Source organism: Falco biarmicus, chromosome 3, assembly GCF_023638135.1.
Source record: "Falco biarmicus isolate bFalBia1 chromosome 3, bFalBia1.pri, whole genome shotgun sequence".
In the NCBI taxonomy this organism is placed as follows: Eukaryota; Metazoa; Chordata; class Aves; order Falconiformes; family Falconidae; genus Falco; species Falco biarmicus.
This window is the reverse complement of record NC_079290.1, coordinates 104,211,039-104,233,195: the sequence shown is the minus strand read 5'-3', so window position 1 is coordinate 104,233,195 and position 22,157 is coordinate 104,211,039. Positions and strand designations below refer to the sequence as shown.

The 22,157-nt window shown below is 45.1% G+C and overlaps 1 protein-coding gene across 2 annotated transcripts in view; it reads right to left on the bottom strand.

Moving 5' to 3' along the window:
- Nucleotides 1–886: 886 nt before the first annotated feature.
- Nucleotides 887–22,157, bottom strand: part of LOC130145895 (ras and Rab interactor 2-like) — a 21,426-nt gene continuing 155 nt past the window's right edge. The window contains exons 1-9 of one of the 2 annotated variants that reach the window (XR_008820721.1): nt 22,048–22,157; nt 21,187–21,232; nt 20,253–20,455; nt 19,766–19,945; nt 18,146–18,271; nt 13,280–13,508; nt 11,531–11,836; nt 4,401–4,637; nt 887–3,012 (exon numbers count right to left, since the gene is read on the bottom strand). The exon at nt 22,048–22,157 is cut by the window's right edge and continues 155 nt beyond it. Coding sequence is in view for 1 of the 2 variants with exons in the window: in XM_056331426.1 (XP_056187401.1) it covers nt 2,905–3,012; nt 4,401–4,637; nt 6,470–6,558; nt 11,531–11,816 (720 nt within the window). In the remaining variant the exon portion in view is untranslated. The other variant, XM_056331426.1, reaches the window with a different exon arrangement.

Below are 22,157 nucleotides of genomic sequence, written 5' to 3'. Positions count from 1 at the left end.
TAAGCGTTACATACTAGGCAATCACTCATCGGTTAAATCTTAAGCGTGAACTACACCGATTGGTTATCTTCTAAGACACATCATTTAAACAATAGGTACTGATTAGTCTATCTTATGTTAGCAAGAATCTCTATTCTGAGACTAGGGGTTTTTTTCCTACTTGACTTTCGTGAATAACAAAGTTCCACATCACCACTATCCGTTCCTTATCTTGCTGTATGTCCTGTCAGTCAGATTCTACTGTCCCTGCTGTTTCTCCTTCCTCCAGAGGTCAGACCACACCACTCCCCCTCCATCTAACCCCCTCTCCCACGCTCCTCAGGGCTATTTAACTACTTAGTGGAAACGAGCTACAGCTGCACATCATCCACGTCCATCAGGCCATCAACCCACTGCCTTGGAGGCAAGGCCACAGCTGCATATTATCAATGCTAATCAACCCTCTGCCTTCACTCCTCTGCACTACAAGAAATTTCAGGGAAAACAGTGACAGAAACCTGTGTTGGAACTAAGTGCCTGGTCAATGCCTCCAAGTAACAGCATCCATGACGTCCAGACAGACTGTGAGGGGACAGATGGATCCAAGAATTAAATTAGGGAATGAAGTAAGTAAAAGTCATGGAGAAACAGAGACCTCTGAGTTCTGGAGAGTATATTTTAAACGTACCCAATTTCTGGTTTTGCGGCTCAGAAAGAACAGAGCCCAGGTTTCGTCACAGCAGTTATAGGGCTGCAAAGGGAAGGAGAGAGCCAGCAACAGAACTCGTTCCTGGCATCTTCTGTGTGGGAGCAGTGGCCAGACATTTTCAGTTTCAGAGCAGGGCTCCGTGAGAGTGACAAAGTGAGGGGACTTTTGTGGCCGAGAAGGAAAATCATGACAACACCATACAGGAAGCAATTCCATTTTAATAGTCTCCAAAGTGTCACAGTTCAAAAGGAAGAAGAATAGGGTAAGAGCACGAATATGCAGCCAATATCGACAGAAGCAGTGTGGTAAGCTTCTCAATATTGCTTTTTGGTATTTCACAGGGAAAAACATTGAGCCTCATATTTCTCATCTGTAAGTTCTTGGGGGCTTTGGGGAGAAGGAAACTGACACTTACTAGGTTGTCTGAGAATCACAGTTTACAGTTACTCAATGTCTTCTGGTCCCGCAGGATGAGGCAGAGGTATAATTGATTTCTACTCTGTATCTCTGGAAAGAGCTTTCCTCATATCTACAGCAAAAAAAAAAAAAATGCTATTATAAAAGACAGTCATTGCACAAAGCCACATTAAGTGAATTCTCTATTACATTAAGATCATTTTTCAAGAAGATTTCCTAGAATATCTTGAGTGGCAAGTGACCTATAACGATCATCAAGTCCAACTCCATGCTCCTCACGGGACTACCTGAAACTAAACCATATGACCAAAAGCATCATCCAGATGCTCCCTGAGCTCTTGGACAGGTTTGGTGCCCTGACCGAACGCCCTTTCAGTGGATTTTTCCTAACATCCAACCTGAACTTCCCCTGACACAGCTTCATTCCGTTTCCTCCAATCAAGTTTCATAACTGATGTACTTCTTCACTAGGAAAAGCTATCTAAAGCAGTATACAGAATCCCATTCATCAACAACTATCTGAACTTGTTTCATGTTAAAAAAACCACACAAACAGGCCCAGGAACCCTCAACACAAGAACCTTTCTGTTCAACTTAAGGCACAACAACCACTTACCATAAGCATCTTCATCTGGCTTTCCACTGCTAGCAGAGTAGCGCTCTGATACTGTCCGGTACACATGGTAGCCAAGCTGCTTATACGTATTTACTGCAACCCGATCTGATACTCTCACAAAGAGATCGACGAAAAATCCACCCTTTCTTTGGAAACATAAACCCCAAAAAACTGCCACAGTAAGGAATAGCAGGTGAATGTATTGCTAAATAACCCGTAACTTGTAATCCTACCAAGAGCAGGTCTGACAATGTCATACGCTAATCAAACACCTTTCACACTGCAGTGACAGATGCAGTCCTTTCCCAAGGGACAAATCTGGTATAAGCTCAGATTTTATTCTATTTTTGTCACATAACCATTCTTTTATACCAGCCCGTGGGTTCAGAATTAAGAACAGAAAGAACAGGGCAAGCTAAGCACTCACACAGGTCTCATATACACGTAAGAAATCTTTTTTTTAAAAAAAAAAATCTAAAAATCCACATTTTTGGTTGCATTGGCTTAGGGACTGCCTCCTTCAACATGTGTGGCAGGGGGCAGTGGCGGAACGTGTCACAAAGTTTAGCTGCCTAGCACAAGGCAGCCCTTCTCGTCACAAGGCAAATGCTTCAAAATGTACAATTTTCCCATTTTACCAATTACAATGGGGTTGCCCTGCCACCATGAGTTCAGGACATTTCCCTGTGGGTTCATTTGATGCTCAATTCAATTTTCAGCAGGTACAAGCAGCCAAGCATGACAAAGGAAGTAAGCTAAGGTACTGTCTACCATACAGAACTGGTTCCAAGGATGCCTGCAGGAATTGCAAAAAGCCCATGATTACTGAACAAGCATGCTGGAGGCCCTACAGGAAAGTGTTGACATTCCATGAAACTCTCTTGCTGTCAAGACAAGGACCTTTTTTTATACAGTATCTCTATTGGAACTCAGGCTACATCCTACTCATTCTGGCAAGTTAGCTTTCATAGAAATCCTGAGATCTTACACTGCCACACGATGTTTTCAGTCTTGTTCTCCAATTACAGGGAATCCTCAGCGAATCAGAACACTACTTAAAGCAAAATTCTGGGTCTCTTTCATGCAAATCAAATACCTAAGCCATGTCAGTTGAAAGATTACTTTTAGAAGATTAAAGATAAGCATGGTACTCACTTTTCTGAAATTTCTCCCAGTAGTTCCATCAATTTAGCAGCCAAACCCAGCCATTGAAATTCTGGTGCAACAGAGAGAGCAGTAACATGTCCATGCCACTCTTCCCCAGCCACAGAGCCTTCCGCTTTACCCAGTACTGCGAACATACAGAGCATCAGAGCAGTAAGGAGCACCTTGGGAATAATGCACCACATGCAGCCACATGACTTTACAAAAACCCAAGCAGTCTACAAACAAACATTGCAATGATTGTGGTAAAGGCTTAAGCAGCGATTCTACGCTATTACTCAGTGATTCAGCAGCCACCAAGTTTCATTTTGATGCAGTATTACGGTTTTTTCTTGGTTGGCGTAAATAAGTAAATGGATCTCCACAAATTCATTGTTTGAGGCATGACTTCCAAATGCAAGTTTTAAGCAATTCTCGTGAGTTTTTAACTGAGTGGAATTCACGACTGAAGGAATGGAGGGCTAGAAGCCCAAAACTCACTCACCATCCCAGCAATTACTGAAGACTCTTTGTGACTATGGGGGAATAGAGCCTGGGAAGCTTTGCCAATGTGGCAAGAGAAAGCAAAGGCCCTGGCAACACTGGACGTTTAAGGAAAAATAAAAAACAAAGGCAGGGATGGGTGTGTGTTCTTCATAGTTCCTCTCCTTTCTACACAGAGCCGAGCTACTGTACCTCATTAATGAATATGCAGACTTCCGCAGGGCACACTTATAAACATCAGGCACTGCTAAATAAGCAACTGATGCGGTGGGTACAGAGAAACCTTCCGTACAGCAAACGCTTTAAGCTTTACTGTTAAACACTTCATTTCCTGGGTCCCCACAAAGACTCTCATTCTGTGCCCACCTTACCAAACCGCCCAAAAGAAGGGAAAAAAACCAACTGGAAGGAACAAATACACACACACACGCGTAAAAACATGGCGAATCTCTAATTAAAAAAAATTAGGAAAGGATGCAATCATGCAAGTAATGATGAGTTAACTGATGTGCTGCATCGGACAGTCTTGTCGAACTCATGCTGGTGAAACTGAGCTCACACCAGCCGGTTTACTGAAATACTTGTCTTAGCGTACATATACTTGAATCAAAATGACATTCGGCTATAAGGTGAGTGCAAGAAAATGTATTTTGCACACTACAGCAAGAGACCTGCAAAGGGCCACAGTATAATATGCTTCAAGTCTGTGGTACAGTGGTACAAGAAGTCTGTGGTACAAGAAATTCAGCCTCATGGGCTGTTGGCTCAAACACGCTGGTGGAACAGTCTGTATAACTGGCCATACGCACGGTTTACACAGGGTTTTGTATGCAATGTGCATGTTTAACTAGGTATTTATGGTTTAAGACTTGTTTTAGCTCCTAAGGCAGGCAGCCAACAAAGATGTTTTCAAGAGTTAACAAGGAACAGAAATTAAAGGAGTTGCTGGTTTTAAGAAGCTGACTCATCATTGTTTTGAAAAATGGCACCATATGGATCACTGTTAATGCGCTTGTAGACAAAGCGAAAGACCTGGGGTGGTAGGCGGCTGTGCAACTCTGTCTTAATCTTCTGAGGGTAGGTATCTTCTGTCAGTTGCTGCCGGGTGTCATCAACAAAAAGAAACAGGCTATATTCTTCTGGATTGTCCACTTTAAACTCTTCAGCACAAAGCTGACATACATCTGCGGTAGTGATACAGGGTCTTACTAGTAAGGTCTTTCCTGTACATCCACTGTTAAGTTCCTGGAATGCAACACAAAGGTAGTTCTGTAGAATGAGAAAACAGACATCAGAAACAAAACCTCCAAACCTCATCCTCTGAAAACAGAAAGCTCAGCAACAAACAGCAAGCCTCTCTATATTCTGGTTGTGAAACACACACCAGTGATTCCTGTACATTACAGCCACCTTGTGAATTGCTGTTGGTGGTAAGACTGTGGCAGGCATAACAGAAATTCATAAGCTGACATCCTCCTTTCCTTGGCTCACATTCTAACGCTGCAACTACGAATGAACAGATAACAGTCTTAAAGCCCCATTGAAAATACCAGTGGTATTAACGGGACTTGGTGTTTGGCCTTACTAGGAAACTAAATGCTGTGAAGCAAAATAAACATCAGAGGCAGCATGCTCAAGAGATGATGCTGCAACTGCTGGGTCAATACTATAGAAGAGAAGCTTCACGCAATATGTTAGTCAGAAAGAAAAAGAAAAAAACCCAACCCTCTGGCAGCAGCACACAAAGGTGTTGATCCACAGGTTGCTGCACGATAAACCGTTCATACTCTCTATGCTGCAGCATGCAAAAGGCAATCCATTTTCATGCAGGACATTTTCATCACGTTAACCGATGGCAATTTGGTGTCTGAGCCTGATGTAACCAAATTTCATGTAACAGGCTTAGACGGAGGCAGAAACAAAATTTACTCTGCAACACTGAAGTAAATCCGTATGATCATGAAGCAAAAGCTGGATCTTTTTTCTCTGTTGAAATTCACACATGGGCACAACTGATAACATAGATGAATTCTAAACAAGCCCTACAAGGAAACGCAGTTCTACCTTTCAAAAATTATTTAAAAAGTAAAATAGAAAGCAACCGGAAAAAAAACCACCCAACCACAAAACACTTGGGACACATGAGCAAAGCAGCCTGCCGTCACGTGTTTTTTTGCAAAGAAATTAACTGCAATTACAAACTAAAAGCAGCAAAATGAAAGGAGATGGAAAAAATGACAGTAAGAAAGACCTGTTTATTTACTGAGCTGGTACTTATGTTTGTATGCTGAATAAATTAAGCATGCTAAATCACAATAGTAAAAATTTACGTTTCCTAAGAACAAGCTGTTAAAAGCTAAGACTGAGAAGAATGCTCATATGACTTCAGTTCCAAAGAGCACTCTGGGTTTTTAATAAACTTTTCATAGCTTGCAGACTGAAACACTGGAACTTTGCAACAGCTTTTAAACCATTAGGACTGAGCAGAACCAATCCATTTTTGTTAGCCGGTGTGAAGAAATAAATAAAAAAATAAATAAAATCAAATCAGCTCTAAATAAGACAAAGCACACTACAGTTTCAATTTCTAACATAGTTAACACACAGAAGACCTGTTTTTCGACGCTTCTAGATGGACAGGATTGCTTCAAGAAGAGGCTGAGGTTTGTGCAAATGCCTGTAACTCATATACTAAGTATCAGAATTCTTTATGCAGTATCAGCAAGTTGTATTTCATCATCATCAAAATACCAGATTTTTTGCTTTTCCATCCTTTTGAGGGAGGGAGGATGAGGATGAAGGCCTTTCCAGGACCCAAAAGCTGGTGGTAAGGCTGTGAAACAGCACCACAGACGTGCGGTGACCACATCCTGGTTCAACGTGGGAAAGACGAGTTGAGCTGAAGCTGTGTTACACATACATTGTAGGGAAGGTGCGTCATTTCAGGACTGCAGATGTGGAGAAAGAAGATGGAAAACTGGCATTCTGGGCAGGCAGCAAAGTGCTTGATTTCGTGCCAAGCATAGCCTGGAAGTGGAGCGATCTTACTGATTTGAGGCTCTCTTTGAAAGAGTCAACAAAAGGAGCAGCCCTGGACACACCTGGTGCCAGCTCTTCCCGTGCTCCCCTGCATCTTCCAGCATGCAGCACAGCGTCCAGCTGTACAGGTAGCTTGGCTGAAGTTCAGTTGCTGAGGAAGAGAAGGTGAAACTGAATACAAGATCCTGCTGAAAAAAATCTTCTGTCATTTAGTCATCCAGCAGAAATAGAAAGGTGATTAATTTTCCTATTAAGTGTAATATTTTGCTAGAAAGAACAAAGACTCAAGCTACTTGAATGTGACACCTAACTACAGGTAAGCAGAATATAAAATGGATCCCAGTAAGATGGACTAGCTTTGTGCACTGGCCATAGTTTGGAATTTCTGTTCATCAGCTCTTCTCTTCCTAAGAGAGGCAAATTGTGGGAGCCTGCTGCTTTTCCCAGCTCCTTCCTGTTCAGTCATGTGCTGTGGTTGTTTGCATGGACACTGATAAAGCAGAAGGAGCCGCAACTGAAAGGTTTAATTACCTCCTGATGACCCCATACCTTCATTTCTCAAGCTCTTAGCTACATCATAACTTACTGACTGTTGTCATTAGCCTCTCCAGCAACTTTGCACTGTGGTATGAACTGTAAACAACCGGACACAAAGGAGTAAATCCTTTCTTCTCGATTCCATCATCCTCCTTGCTTCAGTCTGCAAACTGATGCATCTGGACAGACAACAGCATACCTATCTATGTAACAATCTTCCTATATGAAAGGCATACAGATCTGGTTTTAAAAGATGAAGTAATCCCGACTGTTTTGTTATTCTTCACTTGGAGTTACTGCCCTACTCTGAAAGAGCAATAAGAAATGGGAGGGGGGAGAAAAAACCCCACAAAACAAACCCCAAACATGAAGACATCTACAGTATAGAACTCTACTCCTTGCTTAAACTTTAAAATTGTAGGCAAGCTTTTCTCCCAAGTCTCCTCTCTATTACTCATGGTAAGCCACCAATCGCTACTGGGGAGCTGTGCCGATTTATACCACTGGAAATCTGGGTTTGTTCTTTTTAACAGCAAAGCATACAAAGAAGCTGAATCTAAAATAAGATTTGGTCTGTCCTTGCTCTGCACGACTTAAATACAAAGGACTGTGGGAAAGCTCCATTATTTAGTGTTTCCTTTATACCATCATAACCACACTCTGTTATGAAGTGGAAAGACTTTGAAACAGAGGCAAATTTGCCAGACATCTTCTCAGCACTGCTTCACACCACTCGTGGCCCCACGGAAATCATTATGAATCATACTTCTCAAATGGAGATTTCCAACAAAACAACCATACCCTGGTGTTTTTTTTTTTCTTTTCAGCCCAAAGCTCTACCTGAAAATCATCAACTGAAGGTATTGTTCTGTTAGTTGTCCTCCTCTTGTGTTCAGGAGGCAACGTGTACAGCTCTCCAGACTTCACCTTTATTACATGAGTGGAGAACAAATTACAGCCACAACAGAGATGCTGATGTACAAAAGGAGCTGCAGGTCACAAAGGAAAAGGAGTCTCAACAGGAGGCAACAGTCCTCAGCAACCAGGAGAAACAAAAGACAGGCTGTCATTTATTTCTCTTGCTCTTTAAGTAAACTATTTGAGTGGGAGTGTTCGATTAAGAGGCAGGTCTATTTGTGGAGTCATTCAGAGATGCAGTCTATGCTCACAGTAGTGTTTTCTGTATTACCGACAGCATTCTCTCCGCTTTCAGCTCTGCAACAAGTTCAATACATGGAAGACACGCAAGACCCACCAGACAAACTGGACAATACATTTACATTTGAACCGCACAACCCCAAAGCACTGAACAATTTTTCCTGCACCATATAGTTTAGCTAGTTGCCACAGACAGGGCCAGCCAATAGATAACAACTTTTGCTACACTAAAAACAACACAACTTAACAGTCCAGTAAATACTTCTGCCTTTCAAGTGTGTTAATGATCTCTAGCTTCACATCTCAAGTATTTTCTGTCCTAAGATTCCTGAACAATGCACCCTGCACACAAAGCAGGGAACGGACTAGTACTGAACTGGAGGAAACCTGGCACAGTTCTGTCATGCATATCGGCATGTAAAAGGATACAGCAATTTCAGCAACCCAAGAGATAGCAGAAATGGGACATATACACATATACTTAAAACTCACAGCTGAGCTTGGTCACAAGAACCTTTGAAACTTCCTCATAAACTGATAAGTTCTGGGGCCCACCAAGGGCTTGCAGAATACCTCTTTGTTAAAACCACCACTGTGAAAACAAAGGAGGGAGATTTCCTTGCCTATCTAGCAGACTTCAGCCATCGTTCAAGAGCGCCTTAAGAAACATATTCCTAGGCCTCATAAAAATACTCTGTGAGAAGCAAGTATTGGGCATAAGCAAGGATCATTAAGGGGGACAACATTCTCCAAAGCACTTTCCCCAGAGGGGCAGAGAATTCCCCCAGAAGTTTTTACAAAGCACCTAACCCGGGTCCCATTCCGGGTCTCACCACTCAATTGAACGCTGCAGACCCATACATACTCTCAGGACTTTTTCAGGCACAGAAGGATAACCACATTTGGCACCTGCACAGCGTACGTTTGCTTGCTAAGACATGATGCCTCCTCCTTCTTGGCTGAAAACAACAAACTCCTTCCTAAGGTATTATGTACGTCAGTAGATTCCCAGGTCACTTGGGCCTGTAACTCTGCAAGCTAACCAGCCTTCTCTTATTTTAAGGTGGAAATAATTACGAGGTTCTCTTGTTACACTACCGACATCGTTGACTATAGGACTCCGTCAAAAAGGTTTCTACTCAAACGAGGTGAGGAAGAATCCCCCTTCCCCAGCCCACCACTCAGCTGTAATAAAAATAAGTTGATTATCTTCTCCATGCAGCAAAGATGGATCCAGCAATTCCATCATGTATTCAGTTTCAGTATACAGCTCCAGCATATCACCCTGGGCTAGCACATATGTCAACACGGGCAAGAAGTCATCAGCCCCATACAGCCTCCCTGGCTCGAAAAGAACGCAGGCAGCGATAGACAAATCACACCCTTTTACCAGTTTCGGTGTTTGAAAGGAAAGCGTTATTTTGCTGCCTTTACTGACCAGTACGTTTGTATTACTCTAGAGCCTCTCATTACAGATGTGCAGCAAAGAGAACATCATCTGACACTTGGTGGGCAGCATCCAGTTTCATCCTGTATTTCTAACGAGCACAAATTGGATGATGCAGACCTTGAGGCACGCAAGGGAATTTAAAGACTGGGCTCACCTTGGCATCAGCTCAACTGGTGAACTCACAAAAGTCAGCCATGCCAGTCTGGCCTGACCTTCACCCGCACTTCTGTCAGTGGCTAAGAGACAATGGGCATTTTCTTTATACATGCAGGGACGACATCCCCTTTCTGGAAGGATCCAGCCACAAGTACCAGTTTCCGAGTCTGAAACCCAGCAGAGAAGCCTGCATATAAAAGCGTACTAGATTTTACATGAAAACTCTGCACATCTCCTCGACAGAGCATGGTTAGAAACACCAGTGAGCAAAGCCCCATGTAATTCCCAACTAGCTGGTGAAGCATCATTGGTAATGGCAGCACGCAAGTTAACACACAGAGGCTCTGCTGTACCTAGGTCTGTCTGTGTTCCTTTTACTTTTATTGAATTTAAACTTTCTCTTTAGAAAACGCTATGTGGCTAGATCTCTGGGTCTGGCCAAACTGTGCTCATTGCAGAAGTGGTGTGATGGTCACTTGAAACATCAAGATCGGGAGCCAATTTAAACTGTGGTGAAACTCCAGCGGACTGAAGGGCTGATATTGAAAGTCAGACCAGCTAAGGCATACCCTCCAGGTATTACACTATTATCTGGCTGAGACTGCAGGACAAAGCAGGCACCAGAAACAGGTGCTGGCTTGATGTCATGTTTTAAAACTTCATGCAACAAAAGCAAGACAACCCAAGGACCATTTGCTGCATCTTAGCCCAAGCCCCTCAGTACAACTGTTCACCAGCAGCCTCTCAGTATTTTTCTTTTGCATGTTGGAAATACCTTACTCAATGTGATAATACAGTATGGGGAAAAAAAAAAAAAGTTTACAGCACTTTGGCCAAAGATTCCTATACCCATTTTAAAATGCAGGATTTTGCACAGAAATAAGCCAGGTCTACGCTCCTGCCCAAATCTTGCCAAAGTGCCTGGGGGTCTTTTACAGCCACAAGCTTTCACCATTCACCTCAAATCTCAAAAGCAAGCAAGCATCCTGATCGGCGCAGGGCCCAGCTGCAGATTCAGTGCTCGAAAGCAAACTGCCAGCCACCTGCAGCAGCTTATGCTTAGGGAAAAAAAATCTCCCACTACCACCGGCATTGCTTCACCTTAGCTCGTGACCTACCACGGCAGTGTATGATAAGATGTCAGGCAACAGAGCTGCACCTATGAATTCATGCTGTCCAGCACAGCTTTTTAATTGTGCCACTGCCTAATCAAGCAGGTCTTAACTGGTCTGTGGTTTCATTTAACCATCTATCTTTCAAGGTCATTTTTGGACTCTTGCTACAGCGTAGAAATAGATGTTGTTTCTCTTGCAAAAACACAAAGAAAGTGTCCAAATGAGAACATTCAGAGGCACAGCAAGCCAAAAATACTGGATCAGGGGCTGCTTTCCTCCAGCCATTAACACAGAGCCCTCGCAGCTATCATACTGCATACACACTGCAGAATTACTATAGCTAAATACTGGGTGTATCCTTTATTACAATTTCCAGGAAAACACTGATTTAGAACCAGTGTCAAGTTCTAGGCTTACAGGACAGCCTTTCTGACAGCCAACTTCAAAAGCCTACTGTTAAGCAAAGCTGGTGATTGGTTTTTATTTTTTTTAAGGTGCTTCACACTGAATTTGTAAGATGTGCTGCCAGATACACAGGTATTAGGAAGGAAGAAGAGAGGAAGAAGGCCTCTCAAAAGGGCAAGGATGCTACAAGAGCTCCAGGAGAAGGAGACACATCTGCAGAATCAGGTGGTCTGATTTCCTCCACCAAAACAGAACCCCAGGTTTAGAAAAACAGTGAACCTGAACCACAAGAAGCACCATACCTGAGTTATTCTCGATAACAGCATAAATCAATTTGCAAACTCTCAGCAGCAGCATGACTTTCTTTTCAGGTGAATACATTTTCTCCATGGTCACGAACTTGACTTTAATCTTTTCAACATCCACAAAGTCTGGTGTTGGAACAAACACGCCCAGTTCCTGAGGATTCCTCTGCCACACCACCTGAAGGTTTTCCTTTAGTTGTTTCCAAGATCCATCTGCAGTATGAAATTCTTTCAACATCGCTTCAATATGGCTCTTCAATAGCTTCAGAATGCACTTACACATGGCCTTCTCCAGGACAACATCTGCAACGGGAAAACACAAGCTGAGATGACTTCCTCCTCTAGAGCAGAGCCAGTCGTAATATAACCATTCCCAAGAGACACTGTAGAGCAAGACTTACTTGCTAAGGCTTAGTTATTATAGAAGCCTGGGTCTCCAGACGTTTGTTAACAAGGAAACAAAAGGCAGAACAGAATCTGTATTCCATTTTCATTTATGACAACGCGGTAAATAAAAAAAAAAAACCACAAAGGCAGACTACAGACTGTCACAACAACAACAACAACAAAAAAACCTAACCCAAAAACAAAGCAGTAAGCAACCAAGCAGCGGCTCCAGTTAACTTTTTCTTCTGTTGGCCAGAAGTCTCCCAGTTGTATTTTACTTTGAGCGTAGACTCCCAAACTTGAAGCATAACACAGTCAAAACCATAACTTTTGTCTGCTTTGGCATGAAAGCCCATCCTTTTTTGCATGGTTTCCATCAGAAACTATAACTCACCCATGGTCTCACAAAACTTGGCTCAGCTTTAAGATCTTTATGATGCTGGACAGAGTAGACATTAAACAATAAATGAAACCCAAGCTGCGTTTATCCAGCTTCACATTTCATCATGCAAGCTTAGATACAGCTTTGTCATCAAGTTTGAAGTTCTTTGTTTGGCAATAGTGTGCACCTGGCACATGTTTTTCTTTTATTCTTGCTTTACTCAAGTTTTTCTTTAACAGTCATTCTCCATTTCCAAGGTATGGAACACATCAACAGAGAACGCTCTTTGGTAAATATTTTCTTTGAAAACCTTTGCTTTATAAGTCAGTTTCCTCAGCGTCCCTATGACAACATAGCTTACATTAATAATCAGCTTATATCCATTATTTGTACCACACTGAACCACCACAAGCACAATAGAAACTAAGGATCCTTCAGCCTGGCCACAGCACAATCACCCTGGCGATGGGGCAAGACCAGAGCCTAGACTAGGCAGATGTATTAGGGGAGCACAGGGACCAAAAGGAGAAAGAGGAGAGGCCATGTCACTACTATGTGATCATGGTTTTTTTAATAATCATTTATATATTATTTTATACATATATATGATCACACATTTGTACAGGCTAGCAGTGGACATCCCTGCTGCTAGTGGCAACTCAAAGTTTCGCTAAACCTCATGCCCTTTCCAGGTTCTTTGCCTGTTCTTAGGTGTTTCTCCTAGACCACAGTCTCTCTTTTTTTCTCCCCTCGGCCTGCCCTTTTTGAGGGTGTTTTTTTCTGGAAATTGCAGGCTATTCCTAATGCTTGGGGTTTACACACACACACTCCCCTCCAAATAAACATTACCTACTACTTTTGTTTTATTGCTTTTGCTTTATGCTTTCATTTATTTTATCCTTGTGTTCAACCATTTTTCCTTTCGTGCCTTCAGACTGCTCTTTCCCATACAAACACGCCCTTCACTCACTCCTTACCTTATGGTGTCTTTGCTTCACATGCAGCATTTATTCTGTACTTGTCTGGCACACAATTCCCAAATGTCCAACCCTATTGGGAGCTCCCATCTCCCCTGTCCCAATTCTGCTGGGGCTTTGGTAACTTCTCTTGCTATTTTCCCCTTCCGAGATCCTGACGGAGGTGGCAAAGCCATGTCTGCTTCATTCCCAGATGTTTCAAACACATCTAGGTGCTCTCTCACAGAGCCTGCAAAAAGGTGGAAAGAGTGAATGTGAGGAGCAGCTCTTGCCCTCTGATTTTCTGTCTACAGCCACCAGTAAAGGCATAACCAGTCTGACACATGGTCTTGATAGCCTGTCACACGGCGTGAAGGGCAGATCTAGCTTCCCACCAGACCAGAGCCACCAATTATACGTAACAAGTGGCAACATTTCAAATGACTGATCTTGGTAGAGCCACACAATCACCACTGACAGCACTACCAAACCCAGCCAGGAAAGCAGAAGCATCACCCTTCTGCACAGTGGCAGAAACTGCCTCTCCCTGCTATCAGAGCCATCCTCAGGGCTCACAGGGCAGAAATTTTTCCACCAAGAAAAATGGACAAATCTCACCCATTGGTACGTTCGCTAGCTGAACTTCTAGAGGGTACACATAGTTCTTTGATAGCTTCACTGATTTATTTTTTTTATTTTTTTTTTTTTTACAATTCAGCTTGCTTACTTTATTTATACTGCCTGTTGAGTTTCTTTAAAAAGCGAAAACACCAAATGCTTTGCTTGTAAGCAGAACGCCTCTACAGTTTGCATACCAAGTGCCTGGTCTCATTTAAGTCAAAATTAAAGCAGTTCGTGCCACCAAGTATTGGATTAAAGAACTCTCTATGCCCATGTTAACTCCCACAGGCTTCCACTGGACATGACTAGTTAGCATCAGTCATCCTTCGTCTTGATGAAGCGGGGTCATCAGCACATTTGGTCACAGGAGACTCAATAAACTGTAAAGAGTTCAGCACAGATCCTCAGAGCCCTTGGCCCGAAAACAAGGGAGCACCTAGCTTGGGATGGGACATCGGAAAACTCAGTACGCTTCTCCGATCCTCTTTATAGGCTCCAGGCCGCGGCTGGTTCAGCTGCTGCCTGCAGCGTCAGCACAGAGGGAGCTGCAGAAGCTGTCCTTCCCCAGAGGCTACAGGAACTGGACACGGCAGGCAGGGAAAACTCCTCCACAGAGACCCAGTCCCTGGTTGGGGCCAGGCTTGTTACTTGTAGGCAAGAAGTAGAAGCCTCAAGCCTCCTGCCCTCAACCCTCGCTTAGTGCTGCTCCCACAGCTTCCCATGCAGATGAGCGGCGCAGGAGGCATTATTTCACATTTGCAGTTTGTCACGGGCTCTAAAAGCAGTGCCTGCAGATTGCTCCAAAATGTACTTGATCGCACTCCACATTTACTCTAAAAACTTAAATTTGAAGCAGCACAGAGAAACAGAGCGGATAACTCACATGGCTGTGCTCAAAGCTCTGAACAGGGTCTAAATACTTATTGCTGAAGGCTGTTCCTAATGGTTTCTGTGTCGTTAAGGCGATCAGGTAAATAAAAATAGGACAGGATATTTAGTAAAGCATCCTTCAGTGCTGTCCAGTGACTATGCTACAGCTAATAGGAAACAAATGAAATAAAGGACATAGGCTCTCTTTGGAATCACAGCTCTAACTGCCTCGGCTCCGTAACGGCAGACCGAGAGAGACTGTCATTTTAACGCAGCATGTTTGCACAGAACTAGCCAGCAAATGAGGAGGTGACTAAGACTAAGATACGACAGTGTGTCTGATGTGGTTTCTGCTTTAAAAAACAAAACAAATCACAACCAAAAAAGACCACCAAACCAAATAAAAAAACCCTACCCCAAAACAACACACAGCCTTTTATTCTCCCTTGTGAATTCTTGGAATAGGCATAAGAACCACAGAGTTCTGCCCTCAAACTAAAAGTGGCAAATTCTAGCAAGCTCAAGTGGCCAACAACACAGCAATATTGATAAACAATGGACTTATTTCTCAATGGTCAATAAACACCCCTATGTATCCTAATTAATAGAATACCTATAGAAATGTTTAGATTATTATTAAAGCCTGGAAGGACAGCATTTCTAGTAATCTGGGTCTTAGACCGATATTCAGTGTCAGAAGACACCTATAAGCATGCTTGGGATCAAACCATCCAGCTGTTTATCCTTTCTACTGAACTGCTGCTACTGCTGCCTTTCAGAGAAAGGTGTTTCTGGGTATGATTCTCCAAATCAATTCCCAGCCAGCAGTTTTCACTGATTAAATACAAAAAAAGTATAGGAGGGTCCCCCAGGCAAGTTAGCATCGAAGTTCTGAACTGAGGACTGATCCTCAGTTCTGTATATTCCCCAAATCCAAACTGGCAACAAAAATTCCTGTTACTTTGGCATACACAAAGTGTTTTCAGCTGTTATCCCAGGTTACTTAATACTCTCAAGCCAAAATAGACACTCTTTCACGGGTGTGGGTTTTTGTAGTAGCATAGGGATGTGGCGATGTGGAAGATCACATGTTGTGACGGAAACGTAGGAACTAAGTAGAAAACTGCCCACGAAGGGGCTGGCTCTGCTACTAGTATATAAGTGCCTGTGTCTTTCAATAAACGGCCATTTTGCCTTCCTCTCCATGAGAGTCTGAGTGCTGATGGTCCCTCAGGTGCTGTGCTGAGGTTTGGACACGTCATGAGCTGCAACAGGTTTTTTTTGTTTGTTTTGTTTTTCAATTGAGTATCATTTTTGCTGAGCACTATGTAGTGTTCCTGAAGTGATACTTATCATTAGCCTCTAACCTCAAAATGGGAACTGGAAATGCTTTGATAAAAGAATTGTAAAGGCAAGCCAGCTTGTTTCGTCATGACTTGTGGAAACGCATCTGTATCCTGTGCTGACACACTATTTTGTGCTGTAAACCACACAAGTCTGTATCTAGAGAGGATTAGACAATATATTAGTCATCACCAGTGTCCTTACACAGCCTCTTTACAACCCTCACTGCCTGAAATTGCAGGCATGCTCTTGCCTTTTCCAGGCTTCAGTTTACCTGTTACCCACTACTGTTGCTCCACTGAGATTACCTGTCAAACTCCAGCCCCTAGATTTACATACAAGCCCTGATCATCACCTACGATAGAAAAAGCACCCATCCATAAAAGAAGGGCTCAGTAAGAGACTGAATGAGCCTGCGAACCATCACAAAAAGGCACAGTCCTGTACAAGTAACGTTGCCTGGGAGGCTGAAAGCAGAAGGCTGCTTTAGAACACCACAGGTGTGGTGTGTACGTGCAGAGTACACTACTACGCTGCATTTGCTTTCTTATAGTTCTTCCTAATATCTTGGACATGTATAGACTGCCATGACTGATGCAGATCTATTTCAAGACACCTCATGTTAGGATGGCCAAGCGTCCAGCTCTTGGTGCAGGTTTACAGTGACACATGCCTCACCCCTAGTGCAGACAAGGGCATCTCTCCCAAAGAAGCAAGGCTCAAAAATCAAGACGTCACACAACCTATATGCCTTGATAATCTGCACAACCCTGAGAAGAAATGTAGGACTGAGGCAGGCGATGCATAGGTGGTGGTGTCAGAGGCTGAACAACTAGGGAAGAAAGGTCTCCACGGTAAACCTCCTCTCCTTTTACCTGCCTAAAACACGCCAATGAATGACAGAACTATCTGTGCTAGGTCTGTTCTGCTTTGTTCAGCTGTGGGTTCATTAAAACTCACGTTATGGCAGTGAGGTAAATACCTATCTTTTCTTAAAGAAGAGGTAATAAAGGGGCAGGGAGTAAGTCACAAAGCAAGCCAAAGGGATGGCTGGGAAAGGGAAAACCAAATCCTCTGCTCAGCACTTTTACCGCTGCTTCTTACTTGCCCTATCTGCCTGCTCCTATAGCAAAAGGAGCAGCAGTGAGGGACACATCAGTCAGCCTCAACTCAACATGAAAAGATACTAGGATGAACCACGGGGTAGGTGAATGGGACACCAAAACAGATGTACAAACACCTGAAAAGTAACACAGCACTAGAAAACAGTCGCCATTCATTCCCCCCCCAAGAGCCAGTAGTGGCATACCATTCTAATTCCTTTAAGAGAATAACTGGATCAGTGAAGAAGAGGGAAGCAGGGGATGGGCTGTATCCTAACCTTTTCAGGACCCATAACCCTATTCCATGAAACTTTCCTATAAGCAAACAAGGGAAATACTGTCATGCTGTAATTACCATAAGGCGGGTGGCTTGAGTGGGTTCATAAAATACTGCACTTGGAGCCCAGTTCTCGACGGTTGACTGTCAAACAAGACAGGTATTTGAACAGGGGTCAGCCCTGGTCTTTAGTCTGCTGAGTATCTTAATTCAAAATTTGGATGACAGAGCTGAGACTTCAAATACAAAATCTGCACGTGACATCACAGCAGGGGTGGGAGAAGGGCAGCTCCAGTCCTCCGCAGACCAGGTTTAATTAATAAGTGGGAAATGGGCCTAAAGCTAACGTGACAAAATCTCATGAGAACAAAAGTATAACATTGCCTCTCAGCAAGAGGAATACAAAAGCAAAAGCGCTGCTCAAAGCAGCCTCCCCGGAGCAGCCAGCAGAGTGACTCAGCGGGGGCCGGGCTGTGCCCCTGCACACCGTGGCTCTGCTCGCCCGCAGACCCCAGCCCCTGCCACAGGGCACGGACTGCTGGCCAGGGACCAGCACAGCCTCTCCAAGCCTCCTTCAACACCCAATGTTTAAGAATCCATTACAGACCAGACATACCGAAGCAAAGAACAGACAGTATTGTTTAGGCGCCTTCCCACACAACCAGTTAATACCTTATGGCCAAATTACTGAAGGAGCCAGTCGTTTCTTGGGCTGGGCCCAGGCTTGGGCATTGAGACCAAAGCTGTTCAGGTGTCCACCCTGCCTGGCAGAACTGCGACAGTCGGCTTGATTCCCTTCTGTTCACAGACAAGAAAAGACGATGCATTATTACCATTAGATTGCAACACTACCAGAATCGTTCCCGGTTTGTATTGAAGTACAACATTAAGTCATAACACAACACATTAAAAAAGCAGAGGAGAGGTTTATGTATAGCCAACTTGTAACTAACTGATAAATTAACTGAAATGTATTTATCAGGTATGCATTAACACACACAAAGTAAAGATAGTAAGATGATAGTTTAGGCTTAAAGCTCAAGTCAGTGGAGCCTTCCCTGGAGAGAAGCTCTTTCCTCTAACCACCTTGTCCCATTTGTCAGCCTACCAGGATTTAAAGATTTAAACATTGGGCAGCAAATTCAAAAACAGATAAGCCAGCATTGTAGCCAATTACTATTAATTTAATACAATGCATACTGCAAACAATTTAATCTAACACAGTCTGATTAGACCTGTTGTTAATCTCAACCCTTCGATACCCCACCTTAGGTGCCAAAAACCAGATTGTTGTGGTTTAATCCCAGCCAGCAACCAAACATCACCCAGCCACTTGCTCACCCACCCCCCTGCCCCCACACACCCATCACCCAGAGGGGTAGGGAGGACAATCACAAAGGCATGCAAAACTCGAGGGTTGAGATAAGAACAATAATTTATAACAGAATAAAGAGATAAGGACAACAGAAATAACAATAATAATAATAACAATTGGGATGGAAAGGTGGGGAAGAAAGGGTAAAATTCAAAGGAAGGGAAAAGGAAAGAAAAACACCCCACCAACACCAAGTGATGCACAGTACAACTGCTTACCACCTGCTGACCGATGCCCAGGCAGTCCCCACATCGATCTCCCTCCAGCTAACCCTCCAAGTTTCTATACCAAGCATGACGTCCCACAGAATACCTCTGGCTGGTTCAGGGCAGCTGACCGGGCTGTGTCCCTTTCCAGTCTCTGGCCTCCCCCCAGCCCTCTGGCTGGCAGGGCCCAAGGAACTGAAAAGTCCTTGATTTAGTAAAAATATCACCCAGCAATAACTAAAAACATCAGTGCGGTTATCAGCATTGTTCCCACATCATAGCCAAAACACAGCATTTTACTAGCTCCTAAGAAGAAAATTAACTCCATCCCAGCTGAAACCAGGACAGTCAGCCTCCTAGGATTTAAAGATGCAACCAAAGTCAAGTTTTGCCAGAACAGCTGCTTGATTTCTAGTAGGAAAAGCCTATTCACTCAGCAGCTCTACTCCTGAAATGCAGCCATGAGTCCTTGTTGCAATTTCAGAGGGACCAGGCAAAGACTTGCCTCGCAAAAGTACTGAGCATAAGAAACAGGAGCTTGTCTCATCTGCCAGTGTAACAGACTGCCGTCCTATACCCTCTTCAAGAGTTTGTGGTGTTTAAAGCGCTCTGGATTCAGCCGTCCCTTGTTCCCATGAACCTCACAGCAGGCACACAGTGATGGAAAGACTATGAGCGCATCCATCCAAGAATGGCAGAATAGCATCTCACTGTGTCTGTCGGTTTCTGGAGTCACACGATTGGCAGCTTTATCCAAGTGTTGTTTAAACGGCTTGTGCTCTACATCCTACTGCTGCTCTCCTGTTACATCCATGGCATCGACGCTCAATCTGAAAGCGGCGAGCAAGGAAAGCGGTCTATGAACACACAAGTGTTATGGCCTGTGGCAAGCTGAGGAAATGAAAAGACAGAATCTTTCAGCCAGCAGGGTAAGAACGTGCCAAACCAGGAAAGCGTGTACGTCTAGGGTCAAGTGACTGACAGGGAATAAAACGCATGGTGCAGCACACTAAATGGCGTTCCCAGGTATGGGGTTTGGTTTGGTGTCCCAGAAGGACCGTTTCCAACTTCCAAGAAAGCGTTACCCTGAAAGGCAGACGCGCTTAAGGCAAAAAGCCAAAAGCAAAGCCCTCAAACCCAGAACCATTTTCAGGAACACAGGAGTTAAGCCTAAAATTGGTTGAAAGCTGCCTCTTACCTCTTCCCCCGCCACCTTCCTCCCTTCAACATCAGCACATTTCCTTGTGATCCCTTTTCACAAAAAAAAAGATTGAGGCCTGTGGTATCAGCTTGGTATCGAAGCACCGCGATGCGCTTGCTGGCTACATGCTCTCTTAGAAGGCTGACAGCTTCTCCACACGGAACAGCCAAGGCTTCCAGTCTCTCTGGCCTTCCCACACCCTGTTAAACGTGAGGAAGGCAAAGACCGATAACATCTTGGAGGGTCAGGAGGAAGTCAAGATGCACTACATTTAGAGCCCAACGCCTTACCCAAAGGAATTACAACAGAACAAGAGGCAGGAACGATCGGTAGACAGGCAGATAACATGCACGGCAGCAATACCCAGTCAGATTTGCAAGACTTCCAGTCACTTCATCCCGCAACTTTGTTTTGAATTTAGTTACAAGGTAAGCAGATTCTTAACGCTCATTCTGCTTTTATAACTGCTGGAGAAAGGCTAACACGTGGCACTGGCATTACAGTCAGAATTCAAGTACAAAAATCACGGCAAAGCTGTGCCTTGCCAAGTGACTTCCAAAGCAGGCTCTCGCGCCTTTCAACGAGACAGTCAAATCTGGAGTCCCAAGGGAACTCTGTGCCAGGTCTGTCAGTATGACTAAGCTCCCTGACAAAGTACACCGCCATACAGAAATGTAAGTGGGTTTATACCTCAGGCTCATTTACAATCTAGAAAAATAATATTGCCTGACTGGATGAGCTGGTTTAAGCGCCCAGCGGGCCTGGCTGCGTAACCACGAGGGACCACCAATTCCTCCCGGCTGTTGCCCAAGCAGCAGCGCAGCACTGGGAGCCTCGTGGGCCCTCGGCAAGTACAAAAGTTATCCCTCCGGAGTCAGCAGTCCGACTCACAAGCACAAGGCATATGTGGAAAAGTAACATCTAGATTGACCTTCAGTTTCGCTCCCCTATTTGTCAACGTACAATTCCGGATGAACCTAGGTAAAAAGAAAAAGCAAGAGAGCCCCGTTTCACTGGGAAGCAAATCCAAAGGCCTCTTCCCCTCGGCTGCTCCGGCCCAGGAGCTGACTGTCACGACACAGGATCAGAGAGACACCCGAGCTGCTGCCTCCCAACCCTCCCCGGCAGTTAAACGCTTGCCCTTTGCAATACTTTTTAGAGAAATCAGCAATCGGGGGCGAGGGGTGGGGATTCCACTGCTGGCTTTCTTTTCCTTCCCCTGCCCGCTCGCAGAGACGGGAAGAGGCTCCTGAGCCACCCCCCGAGACAGCGTTACCGCAGGACCCAAGGCAGCCCCTGCGGCCCGCGGGGGGCGGCTGCCCCAGCCCGCTGCCACGGCCCCGGCCAGCGGCTGGGGGAAAGACAAAGCCCCGCGCAGAGCTGCGGCGGCTGCGGCGGCTGCCCGGGCAGCCCGGAGGCGGCGGGGGGGGCGGCAGGGCGCCGCGGGCCGACCCCCCTCCCGGGCCCCGCCGCCGCAAGGGAGCACCGGAGCCGCCCCGCCGCCGCTCCTCGCCTCCTCGCTGAGGTAGCGGCGCAGCTCCGAGAAAAAAAAAAAAAGGCAGCACCGTGAGCAGCCCGCTGACCACCGTCACTGCCGGGGAGACGAGAACCGCCGGCAGCCCCGCCGGTCCCAGGCCGGGCCGCCCGCCTCAGCCCGCCCGCCGCCGGCACCAGGCGCTCCCTGCCGTGGCGGAGTGCCAGCCCGCCACGTCCCCCCCCAGGCGGCCGCTGCCCGACGGCCACGCCCGGGCTCGCCCACCGGCCCCCGGCCGCCCTCAGCCCGACCGCTCACCCAGCGCAGCGCTGCACGTCCCGGCCCGAAAGCCTTCCAGGCTCCCGGCGAAGGCCCCGCACTGCCACCACCGCTCCAGCACGCCGTGTGGGCCGGAAACGGGCCGGGGC